Source organism: Zootermopsis nevadensis, unplaced genomic scaffold (assembly GCF_977971745.1).
Source record: "Zootermopsis nevadensis isolate Lab colony 2312 unplaced genomic scaffold, Znev_1.0 Znev_ptg000017l, whole genome shotgun sequence".
Classification (NCBI taxonomy): domain Eukaryota; kingdom Metazoa; phylum Arthropoda; class Insecta; order Blattodea; family Termopsidae; genus Zootermopsis; species Zootermopsis nevadensis.
In genome coordinates, this window is record NW_028259149.1 from 6,107,092 (window position 1) to 6,125,500 (window position 18,409).

General features: G+C 40.3%; 1 protein-coding gene across 12 annotated transcripts in view; it reads left to right on the forward strand.

Annotated features, from left to right (window-relative positions):
• Positions 1-18,409, forward strand: part of jim (zinc finger protein jim) — a 134,032-nt gene that overhangs the window by 96,647 nt on the left and 18,976 nt on the right. For 8 of the 12 annotated variants that reach the window (XM_087350214.1, XM_087350219.1, XM_087350218.1 and 5 more), the window contains 2 exons: positions 14,088-14,436; positions 16,716-17,993. In XM_087350214.1, coding sequence (XP_087206340.1) covers positions 14,337-14,436; positions 16,716-17,993 — 1,378 coding nt within the window. In that variant the 5' untranslated portion in view covers positions 14,088-14,336. Of the gene's footprint in view, positions 1-14,087; positions 14,437-14,987; positions 15,196-16,338; positions 16,470-16,715; positions 17,994-18,409 lie in introns of those variants that run through there. The other 4 variants (XM_087350222.1, XM_087350224.1, XM_087350225.1 and 1 more) reach the window with 4 other exon arrangements.

Sequence of the window (18,409 nt, forward strand, 5' to 3'; positions counted from 1 at the left end):
CGCTTGCCGGGTACAACGTGTTTTAGACTGCTTTCTGTATCACAATTTGTTTCGTGTTATTGTAATGAATGTTCAGTATTTCTGTGTGCTGAGTATTTTTTGTTCTGATAATGACAATGAGCAAAGGAATTGTATCATAGTTACAGCAAGTTATTTTTCTAAATTGTCTTTGAGTGAAAAAAGTGATGTAAAAAATCATGGCCGCCTTCTTCCGGACTTACAAAGAGTTAAAACATTGTCGATGAGCCGGGATAGCTCAGTCAGTATAGTGACTAGCTACGGGCTGGACGACCGGGGTTCGATCCCCGACGGGGGCAGAGGATTTTTCCTCTAGTCTCTGCGTCCAGACCGGCTCTGGGGCCCACCCAGCCTCCTCTACAATGGGTACCGGGGTCCTTTTCCGGGGGTAAAGCCGGCCGGGGCGTGATGCTGACCACTCACCCCCATCTAGTGCCGAGGTCAAGGAAGAGAGGAGCTATACCTCCACTCACCCCAAGCGCTTACATGGCGTATAGTGGGACAAACTTTACTTTACTTTAAAACATTGTCGAGCACTAATGGCTTTTCCTGATGTAAATTTACTTTTCATTTATTTATATTATGTATTGAAAAACTATTCTGTTTTCTCTCCCTTGCGCAGTATTAACACTGTTCAGACTCACGAACCGCCACTGACTATACCTGTTTGCGTCAATATAACAAGAAGCATGTTTGACTGCTTTCAGTATCATGACTGCAGATTTATGATCTTATCATTACGTTACCAGAAGAATGTTGTGGGAAAGTGTCGTTAGGTATAGGTCTGTGGCTGTCTTCGTATTATTCAATGATAGGAAATTAAAGGTGTGCTAGCACCTTGTAGCATGATACTTATGTAAAAACCAAGAGAAGTGGACAACAACGTAGTTCCACTCTAAACATCTGACTCCAAACTGAACGGTGTCTGGATCGAATCCAGCGATTAGCTGTACAGTCTGAGATCTTCGTGATTTTCTTCGGTTCTCCCAGGAAATACCGACTACGTAAAAGTAAAAGTAAAGTTTGTCCCACTACACGCCATGTAGGCGTTTGGGGTGAGTTGAGGTATAGCTCCTCTCTTCCTTGACCTCGGCACTAGATGGGGGTGAGTGGTCAGCATCACCCCCAGGAAAGGACCCCGGTACCCATTGTAGAGGAGGCTGGGTGGGCCCCAGAGCCGGTCTGGACGCAGAGGCTAGAGGAAAAATCCTCTGCCCCGTCCGGGATCGAACTCCAGTCGTCCAGCCCGTAGCTAGTCACTATACTGACTGAGCTATCCCGGCTCATATACCGACTACGTACATACCCGAAAATGTTAACGAAATTCGGTTCTGCATCCTTAGTGAAAAGTCTGATATTAACATCGCAACAGAACGTCTCGTGAGCCCTTCAAGAATGAATGATGCTAAAATAAGAGAAACAGAAATATACGCATGCAAAGAAACAGTACAGCTTTCTCTTTTTCTTTCTTTCGTTCTTTCTTGCTGAAAACAAACTGAATAAACGAACAAAACACATGTAAACATACTGAGAAAGTGAGACAGAAATATAACATCAATGCTACATTTTCTTTTTCTGCAGGTATTTCATGGCATAGCTTCCTGTAGTTAAATGTTGATCCGCGCTAAGCACTTCATTTGTTAGTGCAGTGAAATCGTTGTCAGGGAAACGAATATCACGCACGAACGACATGTTACATGGCCAGGGCCGATTCATGACGCCATCGAGCGTGCCTCGAGGCTCGGCCACCGCTGGCCATGGTCACAGTACCCCCCCCCCCCCCCCCCCGTTACCCTTTCTCGAGTAAGATCACCACAACAAATAACATGGTTGCATGAATGATAGGTAAGACTGACACCTCCAAGATTGTTACAGAGAAAAAGAAGTTGCCTCATCACGCTTTGAGCTAGACTACGAAAGCAACAATACATATTCATTAATCTTACAAACCTACTTATCGCGTATTGGTGCAGGGAGTCTCAGTTTACCTCAGTACAACTTTGGTTTATAAACGTCTTGTCTTCAAGGTTTAGGTCCGTAGATGTTTGTACCGGCCTCAAAAGTCTATTTCCAGCGGCTCTTATAAATCATCGTCGTATTCACATGCACTACTTGCTTTAACTATCAGTAACTCTGCACTTTTACCACAGAACGTAGTCCCGGGTTACCTAGATTCTCAGAATAAACAGAAATTATTTCCCTAAACACCATTAACCATTAACCAATTATTCTTTGAGGTAGAATCTGGGTGTTTAAATAATACTTAGATGAGCGTCTTCTTCAAAGGGATAAGATTATCAAATATCTGCAATATTTTTGTCCTGTTAATATGCGGGTGACAGCCTTACACTTTTCATGTCAACCGGTGCTCTTCACACCACCATAAGCTGCGTGTTAACAGGAATCATTAGCATTCCCCATTCATTGACTGCATACCATTTCTCAATTTGGCACGTAAACTAACCATCCAGCTTCTGACAAAAGTATAAGTAATAAAAATACAATAGGAGGTTAACTATTTAATGGCACACAATTAAACACGAAAACAAACACATCTGGACTCTTACGTGTCAAATCCAAATAGTAGCTGTGTATTATTTTGCCCGCTCTGTCTTCATCCTCCGTTAGTCTGCGTTACAAAGCAGAAACAAATACTGTCTGTACAAGTGTCCATAATTGGCGGATACTGAACAATTTGTTCATGTTAATTTCTTTCTAATGGAATTATATTAACCTTTTAAATCTCAGTGAAAACTTTATGTTTCGCCCACTTTAGCAATAACTCGCCATTTTGCATATTATTGTGTTCGTATGATACTGTAAACGGGGATTGCTTTCAATACCAAGTTGATTAAAGGTGAAATGGTGTGACGTTGTTTTCTTTGCGGTACGGACTAAATTCCTAAATATTTAGATAAGCTTCGGCTTCAAAAGGTTATGTACCCGCATGTTTTATTATTATTATTATTATTTATTTTTCATTGTATCGATCAGATAATATTTCCCCAGGACTTTAGCGTACATGCAAAGTACCGATTTCAATTTTAGAAATATAGATGTGCAAGAACAGTGAGGCGACAGTTTCAGAGTTAAGAACAATATAAAACTTTAGGTGCAATTTACTCTCTTGGGATATTATAAAAAAGAAACACGAGGAAACAAACCGTTCCAGCAGAACTGTCCGGTGGACCGTGATGGTGAGATAAAAGCGGTTCTGACCCAACGCTCAGTGCGCAGTCGCCCTCGAGTATTCATAATTACGTGACTAGCCGGTAATTCTGCACCCGTAGCTGTAGCGGTCTGGACGTCGCCGGTCCGGGCTTCAAGCCGCTAGACCGGTAATACAACTGTTACAGTCTTGCTGTCTCTCTCTTTCTCTGCATTTACTTCACATAAATGTTTATCGTTGTTATTCATTTCATTAGGTCACGAGGAAATTAAGATGCAGCCCGAATTCGGCGAATGCCTGTTACCGTAAACTCTGATGAGTGTTTTCAAGGTTTTGAGACGTATTATATTGAATACGATGTAGTACAGCAAAGTACAAAAATCATGGGTCCCAGTAAATTATTCTAATGATCATAGCAGTATCATGAAATTTGAATCCGGAAGGACTTTAATTTACTTCGAGTTAGATCGAGAAATATTGCTGAAACTGAAGCTTATTTCAAACAAATATATGATATATTATACGCTGGTTTACGTTTTCTTCATAAACAAAATATCAAATTTTAATTAATCCAAGTGTCTGTACATATGAGCACACATTTGTTACAAATTATTAATTCTTCTCGGGCTACCAGCCGTGTCAGGTGGTTTAATGGAGAAAACACCAGCGTTTCGAGAACCATCTTCGTCCTCGTCCGCAGGGTAGTGAACTTCAGGATTCATTATACTTAGTCGCCGTAAAAGCTTCAGAGCATACATTTCTTAAAAATATTTTCACAAATAAATAAATAAATATATATATATATTCAGTTTCGATTTATACCAAACTTCAAGTGCCTAGTTAACAACTTCACATCGGCTGCGTTGTAAAGAATATATCAGATCTTTCTCTACATTATCGACATGTTATGTTTCCATTTTATACAAAACACACTTTTATAAAAGTGTATTTATCTATAAGTTTTGTAATCATAGGACATTAAAAGTCCTGTGTTGAATGGATTAGTGTTGGACCCATGTCGAAATCTGCATGGTCACCAAACTGACGACAGAAATTTAAAAATGTGATGTAGGTGTGCCCACAAATGTCTTGATGCATTTAGTAATTTATCAAGTCACACCGTATCATTGTATCGAATGTTCTAAGAAAATATTGAATTAGTACCTAAAATTAGACCACGACCTCATCCTTTCACATCCTCTTCAATTCATTATTCATCCAATTATTCGTTGCTATATATAAGATGAGACACTGGCAGTCCAGTTCGTTTGACAGAAAATAAATACACGTTAATTCTTAGCCATCTTCAAAATCTCCATGGCGTCTGTCTTCTGTATTTGTTCTGTCTGACCACACATGATCATCCTCACAACTGATATTTACTATTAGTGATACAGCGTCGTGAAATAATATTTTAACAAGTTATACTCTAAGAACAAATTGTGATTAACGTCACCCTGTCATTAGGGACTGGTTAACTGATCAAAATTGGCTGTGTCATAATGTCAGACGTCCCTATATAACCATATCTCTGTCAGCTCGAGTGTGCGTTGACCTCATATGCAGTATGCCTGTGCGTTCATGTTAAGACACAGAAAACTTAAAAAGTACTGATCCACAGAAGACACATCTTGAAGCCCATATAAATTAGGAGCGATCTACGTCCAGCAGAACTACGTCACAACTGTAATTTCACCTGTCTCTTGCCCTAAGAGAAGATGAAAACGTTAACGGAGGATGAAGATTATTGTCTTTTGGGATGCTGCGCCGTGTTGTCTGGTAGACGTTTGCCGATGCTAGAGGCAGCAAGTACCTCTGAAACGTCGGCAATCGTCTACCAGACTATACGACAATCATATATTTTATACGCCGCCGTGAGAACCTGAAACCTCACCATTAAATGACGGTATTTGAGAACAGGGCAGACCCACGAGGGAGGAGGTGAGAGGAGACGAGATAAAACTGCAAACAAAGAGAACGAATCTCCTATGGACTCAGTTATAAGGATTATGATATGATGTTCAGTCGGCCGTTATTACACGTTCTTTGTACTAAGCACACAAAATTAACAGATTGCAGGATGTCATCTGCTTCTAATTAGTGACAGATTTATATGAAATTTGGTACTGGAACTATACGCTAGAAGTTCTGTAGCGATATTAATTTTGATTTGTATCGCGCCTGTATAAATCGCGTTCAACATGAAGTTCAAATAAAAATGTAATCTATTTTATAATAATAATCGTCTTGTCACATGAAATGTTGAAACATTACATGAGATATAAAACGTGTAAAGCATGGAACGTGTTTCGACGTGGTAAGTTTTAACGAAATTGACCCAATGGTATAAAATCTTTGTTTAGAAGCTGATAGTTGCTTCTTTTGTCAAGATATTCCCGGAATTTTACGAAATTCTAATCCAAATCGCAAAGCTGGTCATTCACTTCGTCGCCCTGATGATGTCTACTTCACGAATGTGTGGAACTTTACCTTATTTCCCTATACGTGTACGTCTTCTTGCCTTGGTGTTTAAGCACTGAGGCGACTTTAAATAAGAATATCTAAATGAATAAACAAGACATTTCTACTGTAGCCACTTTGAATTATACTCGTATGACTTTAATGGAGATTTTAGTTCATTTCTCTAGTGGACCTGCCATCGTCTACCATGTTATCAAATCCGAGCCAAGAAAAATACATTTGGTGGCTATGAACTCGCTTCACCCACAGATAAGCAAATATGCGTTACCATACCGAGATAATCAAGTTCACTGCTTTATTCATAACACAGGACCAGTTACTATTGATCTCAACTATGTGATCAAATTAAAAGTATTAACAATTGTCTAAAGTGTTCTTTCGTCTCCCAACTGCACCTAAACAATTAAATCGCTTAGGCTTGTCAATAATTTAAATTTTTTAGCATAAATACCTGTTGATTACATTTGCATTAATTGCCGCCGTGGCACCTTATAGTCGATGGTTTCATAAACTAAATGGTTCCCAAAGAACAAAACTGCTTGGGACATAGATCGTTGTCGCGCTCCAAAGCCGCTGAAATGTTCGCAAAAACCAAAGGTGACGATTGCATGAGAATTTTTGCACTATGCGTACACTTCCTTACTTGTTAACCTTTATTTGTCTCGATTAAATGGCACACAGTGAAGTCTGCTTGTAACTCGATTAGCACTGGAGTTCCTTTAATATACGATATTCCTTGAAGTTGTTCAAGAAAGACTGTGCCACGAGAATCAGTCTGCGAATACCCAAAAAGTGTCTTTTTTTAAAAGTAGCCGTGTCGCCATCAAAGAAAGAGGACACAAGTAATGCAGCAAAGAAGCAAACTACAGTAGGGCCCCACTATTACAAAAACGTTAGCAGGCACGTAGTCAGCGGGCTGAGAACTTCTGCATAAATCTTAACAACGGGCAGGCAGAAAATGGTGAAAGCAAACACGGAGACAGAAGGTTACAAGGTGTCACCATGCAAAATTTTTCACTCCTATGTACTAGTATAAAGGTTCGAAGCTATCGTTGTAAAATCGAAATCAGAAATATTATTTCATACCGCCAGAGTAGAAAAAGAGTAGGTCCGAATCCCCAACGGTTTCCAGATGCCTTGGAGTCAATAAACGAGATACCGCGTGTTCAGAAACTTAAAGTTAGTTCACCCCACCACATTCTGTCAGTTACGTAACACAACTTCCACTATGGTTTAAGTCCTGTGACCTGTGACGTAACAAATGGTGGTACTAGCCGTTATCTGGCTGACTTAGTAACAACACCATTTCTCTTCAGCGACGTTTCATTTGTGACTCATGAGTAAAAGTTGGTAGGCATTTCCCGTTACAAGTCTGGGAAGATTCTACCCAAGTGCAACAAATCGCTTTGCTGACCCTTTGTGCACATATTCATGACGAGTTACAGGCAACGAGAAAACTTGCATTTCTTCTTCCACCGACTGACAGACAGGGAGGTAGATTTCTTGGCTCGAACGAGATGTCGCATCTTGTCTTGGAGATGAACTGGGTAGATGCTACAGAAATGTGGCTAAATATAAACACTGCTTCCCTCCTCCTACTCTTTGACTACATCACGGGGCATACTTGTGACGAAGGTATCGGCTGTTCCATCATATTTTTACAGTCTCTTGGTGTAGCTGACACACTCGTGAGTCGCATTTCGTTCACATTTTTACAGACAGCGGCATGTTCTCCGGAACTCAGTAGACACCTTAACCGAGTCCATGAAGAAAAGTTCTTTACGAAGTAAATAGTACGCTCAACTAATCAAGAAATTCCCCGAATTTAATACAACCCGAATGTACATTTGTATGCTCCGTAGAGTCCACCACTATATTCATTAATCATCCTACCATCCTAAGCTAAAACGTCTTGGTCGCTGGCAGTGTCGTGAATTACACCACAATAAATGAATAAAATACGGTCGGATGATTGTCAGAAACTAATCTGGCGGACGTGGGAGAAATCGACCGTGGTTTATGTTCGAGTGTTGTATTTTAGGAGCTGCTGTAAACCACGATAAAATCAAAAGAGTACAGCCGGTCACCGTCGAGGCTCGAAACGGATACGTCACTAAGCGGAGTCAGAGTCGGAACTGCTACGTCAACTCGCCCGGTCAATTCTTTTGTCATGTCGCTAATATCCGTACTTAGTTCATTTTGAAGCCCTTGAGTATCAATTAAGTGCAATCTAATACAGATGGCATAGGTCTATTTTACGAATGAACATTCAAAATGAAACAAACATGAAGATGACTGTCTTCTGGCATTTTCGACCATGTAGTCTGGTAGACACTGTTCGACCTTTCAGAGCAGCTTACTGCCTCCATTATCAGGGTGTTGAGTCTCAGAGATCTTCTTGCTCGCCGTCTTGAGATTCTCAGATATCACAAGTGAAACGAACAGAATATATTTCATTACTCAATATTGAACTAACAAAGAGTTGAAACAAAATGAGTCAGAAAGTGTCTCGTTCATCCATACCATTGCCTCCCATAACAAACAGTCGCGCTGTGGCTGAGTAGTAGTAATCTGACACATTTTCGTGCCATTATTTCCAATCCACCATTTAAAAAAAACCTTGGCTGTCTGCTGGAGTACATGAAACTGTTTTCAGCTCTAACCAACAAAGTATATGAGACCTCGTTTTGAATGTGTGTGAATCTGAAGGGCGCTAAGTATGCTGGAGAACAAAGGACGTACTGAGAAATATTCGAACCTAAGATAAAGTAACAAAAGTTTGGAGAAAACTGCGTAATGAAGAACTTCATGATTTGTACACTCTACCTAAGAGTGTTAGGGGTGATTAATGTTTTCGTTCATTAAATTAACATCATAAGCATAGACCAGAAGATAATGTCTCCCATTCCGTTCCAATCCTTCCTTGATTTCTTGTACCCATTGAATAATCCTTCCAATGCTAAACACGGGATATCTCGTTACATACTCTGATTTTTTCTGCTATGAATATATTCAACAGTGTTAGTGAAACAGCCTGAGATGTCATATCCAGAACTTACAGAATGGTCACTTTGGCTATTACAACGTAAATGTTAAGTCACTGTGGAAGCGTACAAATAAAAGAGTACCGGTATTAATATGTTACTTAAAAATTCAGTATCTAGGTTATCACAGTGGTCACCCGATTCAAGGCGAATACGATTTTGAATGGCTCAAACACCTTGATTCATATCCCGCTCGGGGCATGGATATAGGCTATGCCTAAGTCGGCGTCTTCTGTGCTGTGTCGTTAAGAAACCTTGCAAAGGATCGACACTCCTTCGGGAAGTCTTCGTAAAGTCCTAAAGGATTCACTGTTAAATCTGAAACGCATCAGAAACTCTAATCCGTAGAAAGTAAGCATGAATAAATGCATATTCTAACAAAATTTATTCCCGTAGCAAACGCTGAGTGTATCAGTTTGAAGCCTTTTATTTGGCTTCATTTTGAGTATTTACATTTTAATCTGAATTTTCAAAATTTTAAACTATGTTTCCATTATAACGTGTACTTTATTTACAATCCGAATGTTCAAATTGTTCCCTCAAATTTTGAATTTGCGTCTCAGGTTTTCAAGCTCACCCAGTAATAAGACCAACAACTGCAGGAGCTTTTATGTATAAATACCAGGTGATTCAAAAAGGACTTTACAACTTTGAAAGTGTATAGAAATTAATTCAGAAGGCTTACAGAATCGGTTGAGGTGGCATTTTGTAGCAAAACAAATCAAGTTTGACTCACGTTGTGCTGTAGTACCGAATTCCGTCACCGCGAGCGCAAGCGGCAGTGCATTTGAAAATGGCTCGAAAATTTTCTCATACCACAGTTAGACCAAAAAGGACGCATTCACTTCCAGCAAGACAGCGCACTACCTCACAGAAGTCCGGGATTTCCTCAATAACCGTTTCCCAGGTCGGTGGATTGGTCGAACAGGGTCGATAGCATGGCCACCTCGTTCTCCAGATTTGACACCTCTCGATTTTTTCTTATGGGTGTTCATTAAAGATCGTGTGTATGTTCCATCCTTACCTGCCAATCTCACTGAGCTCAAAGCTCGAATCACCGCCGCAGTTGCAGAAGTGACACCAGATATGCTTGATCGTGTTTGGCAAGAAATTTATTTCAGGTGGGATGTCTGCAGTATCACCAATGGCAATCACATCGAACCAAAATGACTGTTTGAGGTAAACCTTGATTTGGTTTGCTACAAAATGACACCTCAACCGATTCTGTAAGCCTTCTGAATAAATTTATATACACTTTCAAAGTTGTAAAGTCCTTTTTGAATCACCCTGTATAATTGTGGTTTATCTAACGACGCTGTCAGCAGCTAGCTCAAACTATTTAGCGTCGATTCTAGGTGCAGAGCTGTTAAATCGGCAATATGCAAAACCTAGGCGTTCTTTGCGACAAACTAAAATATCAGCAATTAACAGCTACTTTTGTAATACAAAGAAAAGAAGAAAGTTGTCTTCAGCACTTACATTACAGGCGAAATGCATTTCGTTCAGTGAGCAGTCCGTCCTCTGTTTTAAAGACAATCCGGTTCTTGGATCTTGACGGATTAGTAAGACACCTAAAAATTAAAGAAATGATAAGTTCGGGTAAAAATGTGGTCACAAAGAAAAGGCTATCAAAGCCCTCTTGTACATTGCTTTGACATATTGACCCCTGAGAATAAAGTAAGCCTTCACTTAAACTGTACAAGGAAAATATATCTCCCCTGATCCAACCATTTTAAGCTTAGTGATAACTATATGTATCACCTGCTTTAACAATCAGTAACTGTGCGTTTTTTTTTACCATGGAGTGTATCAGTGGGGTTCATATGATTCTCAGAATAAGCAGCGGTTATCTCTTAAACAGCATTAACCAGTTGATTTTTGTTTGGGTGGAGTGTTGGTTTCTTTGCGGTACAGACTAAATTCTTAAATATTATATTTAGACAAACTTCGACGTCAAAGGTTTAAGTCAAGAGTGAATTAAGTATACATATTTTAAGGCACGTTTGTTGGGACACCTAGTGGTAGACGTAAGGTTAATTAAAACAAAAAATAGTTATGCTAAGCGTCTAAAGTTACGCTTTTAGGCGTATGGTATTTTAAACAAACATCTTTTAAAATGTATACATGTAACATTAAAATGCCGTTATATGACAAATAGAAACAAGTAAACAACAGAACTCCAATTACGATATCTACAACCATAACCTTAAACTTGTTGTGAGAGATTCGTTAAATAACCTAGGAATCAGTAAGCTAGTACAGTTTTTCTCAACTTGAGGCCGGCAAGTTGTACCTACGCGAGTTAGTACATTCTACAGACATTACTCCATGGAGGTGTATTTTATACAATGATCCCTAAATGTCAATTGATAGTGTAACTGCAGTTTTATATTACAACTTGCACTATTGCTCATAGAAGGTGGGGCAGATGGGGCAGCTCAGTAGTTCTAGTGACCAGACAATGGGCTGGACGGCCGTGGTTCGCCGGGATTTTTCTTTCCTTACAAAGTCCTGATTGGCTCTGGAGCGCACTCTGCCTTCTGTTCAATTGGCACCGAGGATGTTCCCTTGTAGGTAAATACTCAGTTGCTTCTAGTGCGGAGATTAAGAATACTATGCATCTACTATTCTCCCATAAGTCTCCATGGCGTGGTGCTTAGTTAAGCACTAGGGACAACTTTACCTTCACTATTCTACTTTCTATTATATTGTAATTGGTATAGTGCTTATAGTGCTTCCATCTTGCTAATTGTGTATCAGAATATGTTCGAAATTCGGAAAATTTGTTTTTCTCTCGTTTCAACGTATCATTGACCAACAGATCAACTACAATTACTTTACGTACTTGTTAGGACTTTAGTTTTCTTTGAACGGAACAATCTGAAAACACGTTATTCTTTGATAGTGTGTTTCGATCTTTAGCCCAGTGCTTTAATTTATAGATATATGATATAATGAGGCAGGTCCTTCGTAATTCTTCATCACTTTCGACAAAACTTGTATTGAAACAAAATGGAAACTAGTGACCTACCTTCTATTAGAGTATGAATCAATCTACACATTAATGGCGGATTGATACCTTTGTGAAGCATGAATAATACCAATGGCTGACATGATAAATAAATTATTATTCACTCTAGCTTTAAATTTTGTATTTGCATAAAGTACTCTTTTGTGTGAAAGTCGTATATTTACAAATTATATTTTGCTGTATGCTTTATTGGGCTTAATTTAGAATACCTTAAAGTAGCACTGCCATCTGGGTAGTAACCTACTAGTAGGTCGAATTGCTTTCGTTGTATCAGAGCAGTGATGTGGTTGTACAGTACAGAATTTGAAATGTCTTTCTCTTCCCTTCTTTCTTTATGTAATGAAGACCTTGAGTGAACAGGCGGTCTGTAGGTGCGAGCTACGCCAAGTCAAACTATAATGAACCTCCTCACACATGATTTCTGGACCGTCTGCACAGCAAGTCGACTTGGAACCCGCGCTAGAAAAGTTTCGACTGCAACGTACGATAAGTCGAATCACGGGTATTCAGGTAATCGAGTAGCTAGCACTGCTTCAATAACGTTGCGAGATGTTATGATTGACATTTTAAAGGAAACAATCTAAATACAGAGCAGTCTGACCTTGAGTTTAAATATAATTTGAGTGGACAAATCAATGACATCTCAATAACACATTAAATAAAAATGCTCCTTCTACAAGTGAGGTTCATCTGTGAAAATGAAAAAATGTGACCAACCCCCGTTTTTTATTTATGAATATGATACACGGTTTCTGAAAATAAGAGGAAGTTCTATCTAAATGTTACTTTTCCGACGGTTTATCCGCTGGAGCTGGAACTACCGACATCTTTACTTGAATAATTAATTGGCTATCCTGACGTTTCGATCAACATATTTAGGTAGCAGGGAAAGTATGTCAAAATAATTGTGCCAGAGTTTTAAATTGAAATACATTTCCCTCCAAGTGAATAAATTATCCATATGCCTGTACAAACGTTGGGTGTAATTTTTAACTGTTCGTCATACATTAAACAAAGTGCAAACAAACAAGAAATTTTATTGAGGAGCGGAGTTTCCGCTGAAATAGCAATTTAAATTACAATCGATCTACAACTTCAATATATTGTGTTGGTAAAGACTTGTGAACCATAGTTCTTCAGTGAGTGACTTTTTTGTTTATTATTTTTATTGAAATATTTGTGATCCATTGTTGTGGATATTTGAAATTTTGTTCTCGGAATAATTCGGTTCTATTATATATGGCAACATTGCGTCCTCCATCGCTTAAGGGGCTGGGATGGCGCGCAGAGGCTCGCCGACTAACATAAACAAAAAGTGTACAGTATTGCCAAGTTGTGCAGACTGATGGTTTGGCTACTGGATATTCGTTCTGGCGGGACAATCTGGTGACAGAGACAGAGAATGTTGGAGCGTGTAAAGGCGAGCGAAGGAAGAAGCAAGAAAGAGAAAGATGGTCGCGGGAATGCAGAGGAATGCCGAAGTTCCACTCACCCACCCACCCAACCCTTCTGTCTTACCGGCGGCAGAGACGGCGACGGCGACGACGGCGGCAGAAGCTAAGAGAACATCACGCTTGCCCAAGCTCACCCCCATTCAGTTGAAAGTGTGAACGAAGACCTTACTTATCTTTTATTATCTCACATAAATGGGCGACAATTTACTCAACGCAGAAGAACATTCATGAGGTTTCCAGATTAATCTAAGACTACTAGCATAAAGTTAGATTGATCTGGAAACTGTCGTTGTTTCAGTATCGAAGGATTTCCCTGCTCAAAGTGCGTGAGGTGCATAGCACCAAAACATTTAGAATTGAATGAAAATAAATTTCTTCCAACTCTCTAGTCTCGGGCTGGATTTTGAATGTGGCCGTAAGTGAAATCATAATTCCGTCGTGTAGTTCAGAGACAGGTATTGTCAGTCGTGTGATAATAAATTTGTTTTGACCTTCCCACGGTTTTCGAGACTCTGTTCATAATTCACAGCTTCACACATCTTCCCAGTTCAATAATTCTAAAATAAGACTATACTACCTAAATTGTGTATATGATATGCAGTTTGCAAGGCGATGGAGATGTATGTTGTGGTCTTCTTGGTTGTGACGGTTTATAAATGATTACCTGCAAACCCCAGTGGACCACAAACGACACCCAAATTGCAGATCAATCGTAAGAAACGAATTAAAATTCATGTCATTAAAGAAAGTTGTTCAAAGCCTCTTTCCCGGCGGCTATTTAAAGGTTGATGATAATTTCTGTTTGTGATACAGATAAGTTTTTGGCGTTTTGTAAAGAATAATTTTATCAATCTCAATGATTTTGAGCAGACGTATTTTTTTCTTTTCAGCGTGTGATATTGATTTAGGGTTCTATCGTCTGTGTTTGATGGTGGATCCCGTGCATTCCGTTTCCCTTGCACGTGAGACGTCAATATGGCAACACAGCGCCGTGGCGCGAGAGCGAGTCTGAGCCGTTGAACATGAGGTCTGTTGTCTCCAAGTCGGGAGCTAGCTAGTGAGATCCCCGCCGCAGAGGCAGAGCAAAAACTTCAGCAAAAATTGTATGCAGTGGTACGCTGCGTAGCACCTCTCTATAGATGGCTCTTGCGTCAGCGGGTGCAGCCCCGTATGTCAGCCTATATTATTCAATAGTGCAACGAGCAGCATCTCGATATTTTAAGGAATATTGTAGGTCTGGTGAGTTATTTCTGATTGTACTGTGAGATTCCTTTGGGTGTCTGCTTGCATCTGAAGGAGAGAGAGAGCCGTCTCGGTTGGGATATCGCATGGGAACACGCTCGGTTGTAAGGCAATGCATCTCAGCTTTGGTTTTTGAAGTTCCTTGTTTTGACAGTTCATTCCATTAAGTTCTTGCTTAAAATCGACTAATGATTTGCTTTAATGTGCCCGTTAGTTATTAATGTATTAATGCTAATATTTTTCTGTCATTTTTGTTTCTGCTTGCGGGTGTCTGGCTCACCCAATTTTTAATTTGAGTATATGGCTTAATAGAGATCCAAGCTTTTATTTTTTCTTCATTTTGCTAATAGAGAACACTGAATAAGAAGAGCAGTACTTACAACATTAATATCAAAAGTTGCCCGAATTTTAATCTAATACCTGACTTACTAATTTTGTCATGAGGATAGGTACAGGGAAAGAAATAAGGGCTACATTTGATTTATTTTAAGAAATTGGTAATGAAATTCTGAAGTGAAAATTGAGATTATGTGCTTCTTGTTCTACAGGCTAACTAGATCTGTCTAAATGGGGCTCAGTCCGTTTAGGGGTTGTGCCATGGTGGCACGGTGAACCCATCCACGTTGTTTCAAACTCTTTGGCACATTTAACGGTGATGAGGAGTGGACATGGCAATAAATTTCTCGGCATCATTTGCGGCGTGCTTGGCCGCTGGCCTCAAGGTGCCCAGGCAAATTATGTACTGCATTGCTCAGGGTAAGAACAAATTTTTTCACAAGTAGCACTGCTAATGAGACTATGAAGGCTTGTGGCATTTCATGGTAACACTTGCCTTCAGGACTATGTGAGAGGAGTTGGGAACTCCTTTTCTTCATGTTTGGACTCCTCTTTTATTAATTTACTTAGCTATATTCTGTTTTGAAATGCATGTTTTGTTCTTTTAAATTCAACATTCCTTCCTGTATACCTTTTGCACTGAGAGATTATCATCTCATCCTGCAAGCAACAGTATGTTTGAAGACATATATGTTTAACTGTAGTTGTATACTTGTTACTGTAAGAGCTATTTTGTTTTTAAGAGTCAGCAAGCTTTACTTTTTACTGTGTTACTAAGTTGGTTGTACAGTACATGTGAATTTATTGTATTGTCCTCCAAACTTTACTTTACAATTGTATGCACAGAAAAATTTCTAAGTATTGTGAACCCAGGAGTAATGAATGTAGACTTTATTTGTGCAACATAACAGAACATGAAAACATGGCTCTCCTAGCTAAAGTGTTTTGCCTGGACACTACCTTAAGTTTAGCCACAGTAATTTTCTTCCACGTCCTGTCCAGTTAATTATTATCCTGTTTTTTAGTGCTGTATAATCCGAGTTACTGATGGTGGTATTAAATAATACATATATTGGTGTCTGTATAGTAATTTACCAAGAGTAATATTTCAAGTTTAAATACCTAAGAGGAGTATTCAGCAATAATTAAATGCCGAAACCACTTTGTTATTTAAGCATTTAGGTCTAAAAGTTACACTAGAGGCTTCAGAATAATCAGATACAGATTTAATTTGATGTGTGTAACTTCTCTGAGAGTATTGTAACAGTTATCCTTGTTAGTGTTTATAATCATATATTCTTATGCATTGGGGACAAGTTTATTTCTATATTTTTAACAATTATTGTCACATTTGATTTTGTTAAAGGTATCCTATTCTTGATTTTACACACTTTTGTACTTTTCTTGCAAAATTTTAGAGCAGCCAAGCTCTCCTTGTTGAGAAGCTGCTGTCTGATTTGCCATATCAAATTTAAAACAAAAATTTTATTAAAAGGTACATTTTGTCTATCAGGTTAATTGTGTGCTGAATTTTTTAAGCATTACATTTCTCCCTCCCTCTAGTAATTCTTTAAGAATGCTTCACATAAAAGAGAATGCGCTGCCATGAATCATATAAAGCAGAAGAGGGTGGATTGAACATTTGGAATTGAGTATGCGTCCATAAGAGCATGAGGGACATTTATAATATACGTGTAAGTTCCTTCCTCTGTGCTTTCTTTGCTTTGTAACATTATCTTCTTGGTTTAAATCATTATTTTTAAAAAAAATTATTGTTAATAACTTGTGTGCTGTGATTACTATTTTGGAGCAGGTGTACCATTTCTAGTAATACAGATGGTAATTGTAACTGCTGAAAACATTCATATTTTGTCACTTGCACTGTTATGACAATGGACTACTTTTGTTCATGCCTTTCATATGATGTCCTTTCATTACAGATACGGGGGCACCATACGTATTATATAAAGACGGAATGGATAGGCCTCAAGGGCAGCCTGGACAGTGGGGCCCAGGGGCACCACAGGATGGGGGTTATCCCCCGCAAGGATCATCATCATCCGGGAGTCCCCAGCATCCATGTGGTGGTCCTGGTGGAGAAACAGATGGACCTGGATCTACAGGGGCCAATGGATTACCACCAAGCAGGGACCAACAGCAACAGGGTACAATGACATCACCTGTTCCCTCACCCTACGCTCCACCACAGTCAGCACCACCTGATCCTGTGCAAGCGCCACAACCCCAAGGACCACCTCATGTACCTGGAGAAGAGGATCCTTCACAGCAGCAGCAGATTCAACAACAACAACATTCTCCTGGCACCCAACCTCAACCCCCCCAGGCCCCTCAACCACAACAACCTCAGCCTCAACCACACAATGATGTGGACCAGCAGCAGCAACATCAGCAGCAGCAGCAACCGCCGCCGCCGCCGCCACCACCACCACCACCGCCACCTCCGCAACAACCCCAACAGCAGAGACCTCCTCCCCAGTGTTTTCCACCCACAGGTGGTCCTGGTCCAGGTCAGCCAGACATGCAACAGCACTCGTATCCAGGCCAACATTACTTTAAGGACTCACGCAGCCATCATGCACCGGTCATGCCTCCGCACATGCTGGCTCCTGGTGGCTTCACGGCCCTGCATTACCTAAAGCAACCTGGTGTAATGCTCACTTCACTCGGACCCATGGGTACAGGGGGTGGCGGGGAAGGTGGTGGACACTTGGTGGATGGGAGCGCTAATGGACATCCATATGGTGCGGGAGGTACGAACATGCAGGACATGAGAACTGCGTCTCTCCCCGACATCATTCAACAACAACAGCAGCAGCAACAGGTTGTGGTGGGAAAGGCAGGAAAGGGTGGAGCAAATGGAGAACTGAGGTTGTTCAAGTGCTTGACGTGCGGAAAGGACTTCAAGCAGAAGTCGACACTACTTCAGCACGAACGAATTCACACGGATAGCCGTCCGTACGGGTGCCCTGAATGCGGGAAACGGTTCCGGCAGCAGTCGCACCTGACACAGCACCTGCGGATCCACGCGAATGAGAAGCCATATGCGTGCGTGTACTGCGAGCGTACGTTCCGGCAGCGCGCGATCCTGAACCAGCACCTGCGCATCCACTCTGGTGAGAAGCCCTATCAGTGCCCAGAGTGCGGGAAGCACTTCCGCCAGAAGGCCATCCTCAACCAGCACGTCCGCACACACCAAGGCGAGCGACCTTTCTCTCTGACTACCACCATGCTGCCGGTCGACCGATGCATCAGCGCTAAGTTGGCCGCGCTCTTAAAGATCTGTAGTAGTGCTGCTGCAAGTCAGACACGACTTTGAAGCGTCAACTGCACGATCGAGTAAATGCAATTTGCAAGCCAAGTATGGTTGTTACCAACATAACTTCTCTGGCTGTGTTGTGCCACTGTCAAAATTTGATGTTTGCCTTGTGTGCGGTTGTCGTCATGCCTTTTGGTCTGGAGTATTTAGCAGAGTCTAAATTATTACCATGCTGTCGTTTAAAACTTAATTAACATTGTACTGTCATAAATGCATTTAAAATAAGAATTATATGGCACCTCTGAATGTAAACTTTGTCTGTAATGCTTTTTATTTGGGTGATTATTGTAATTGAAC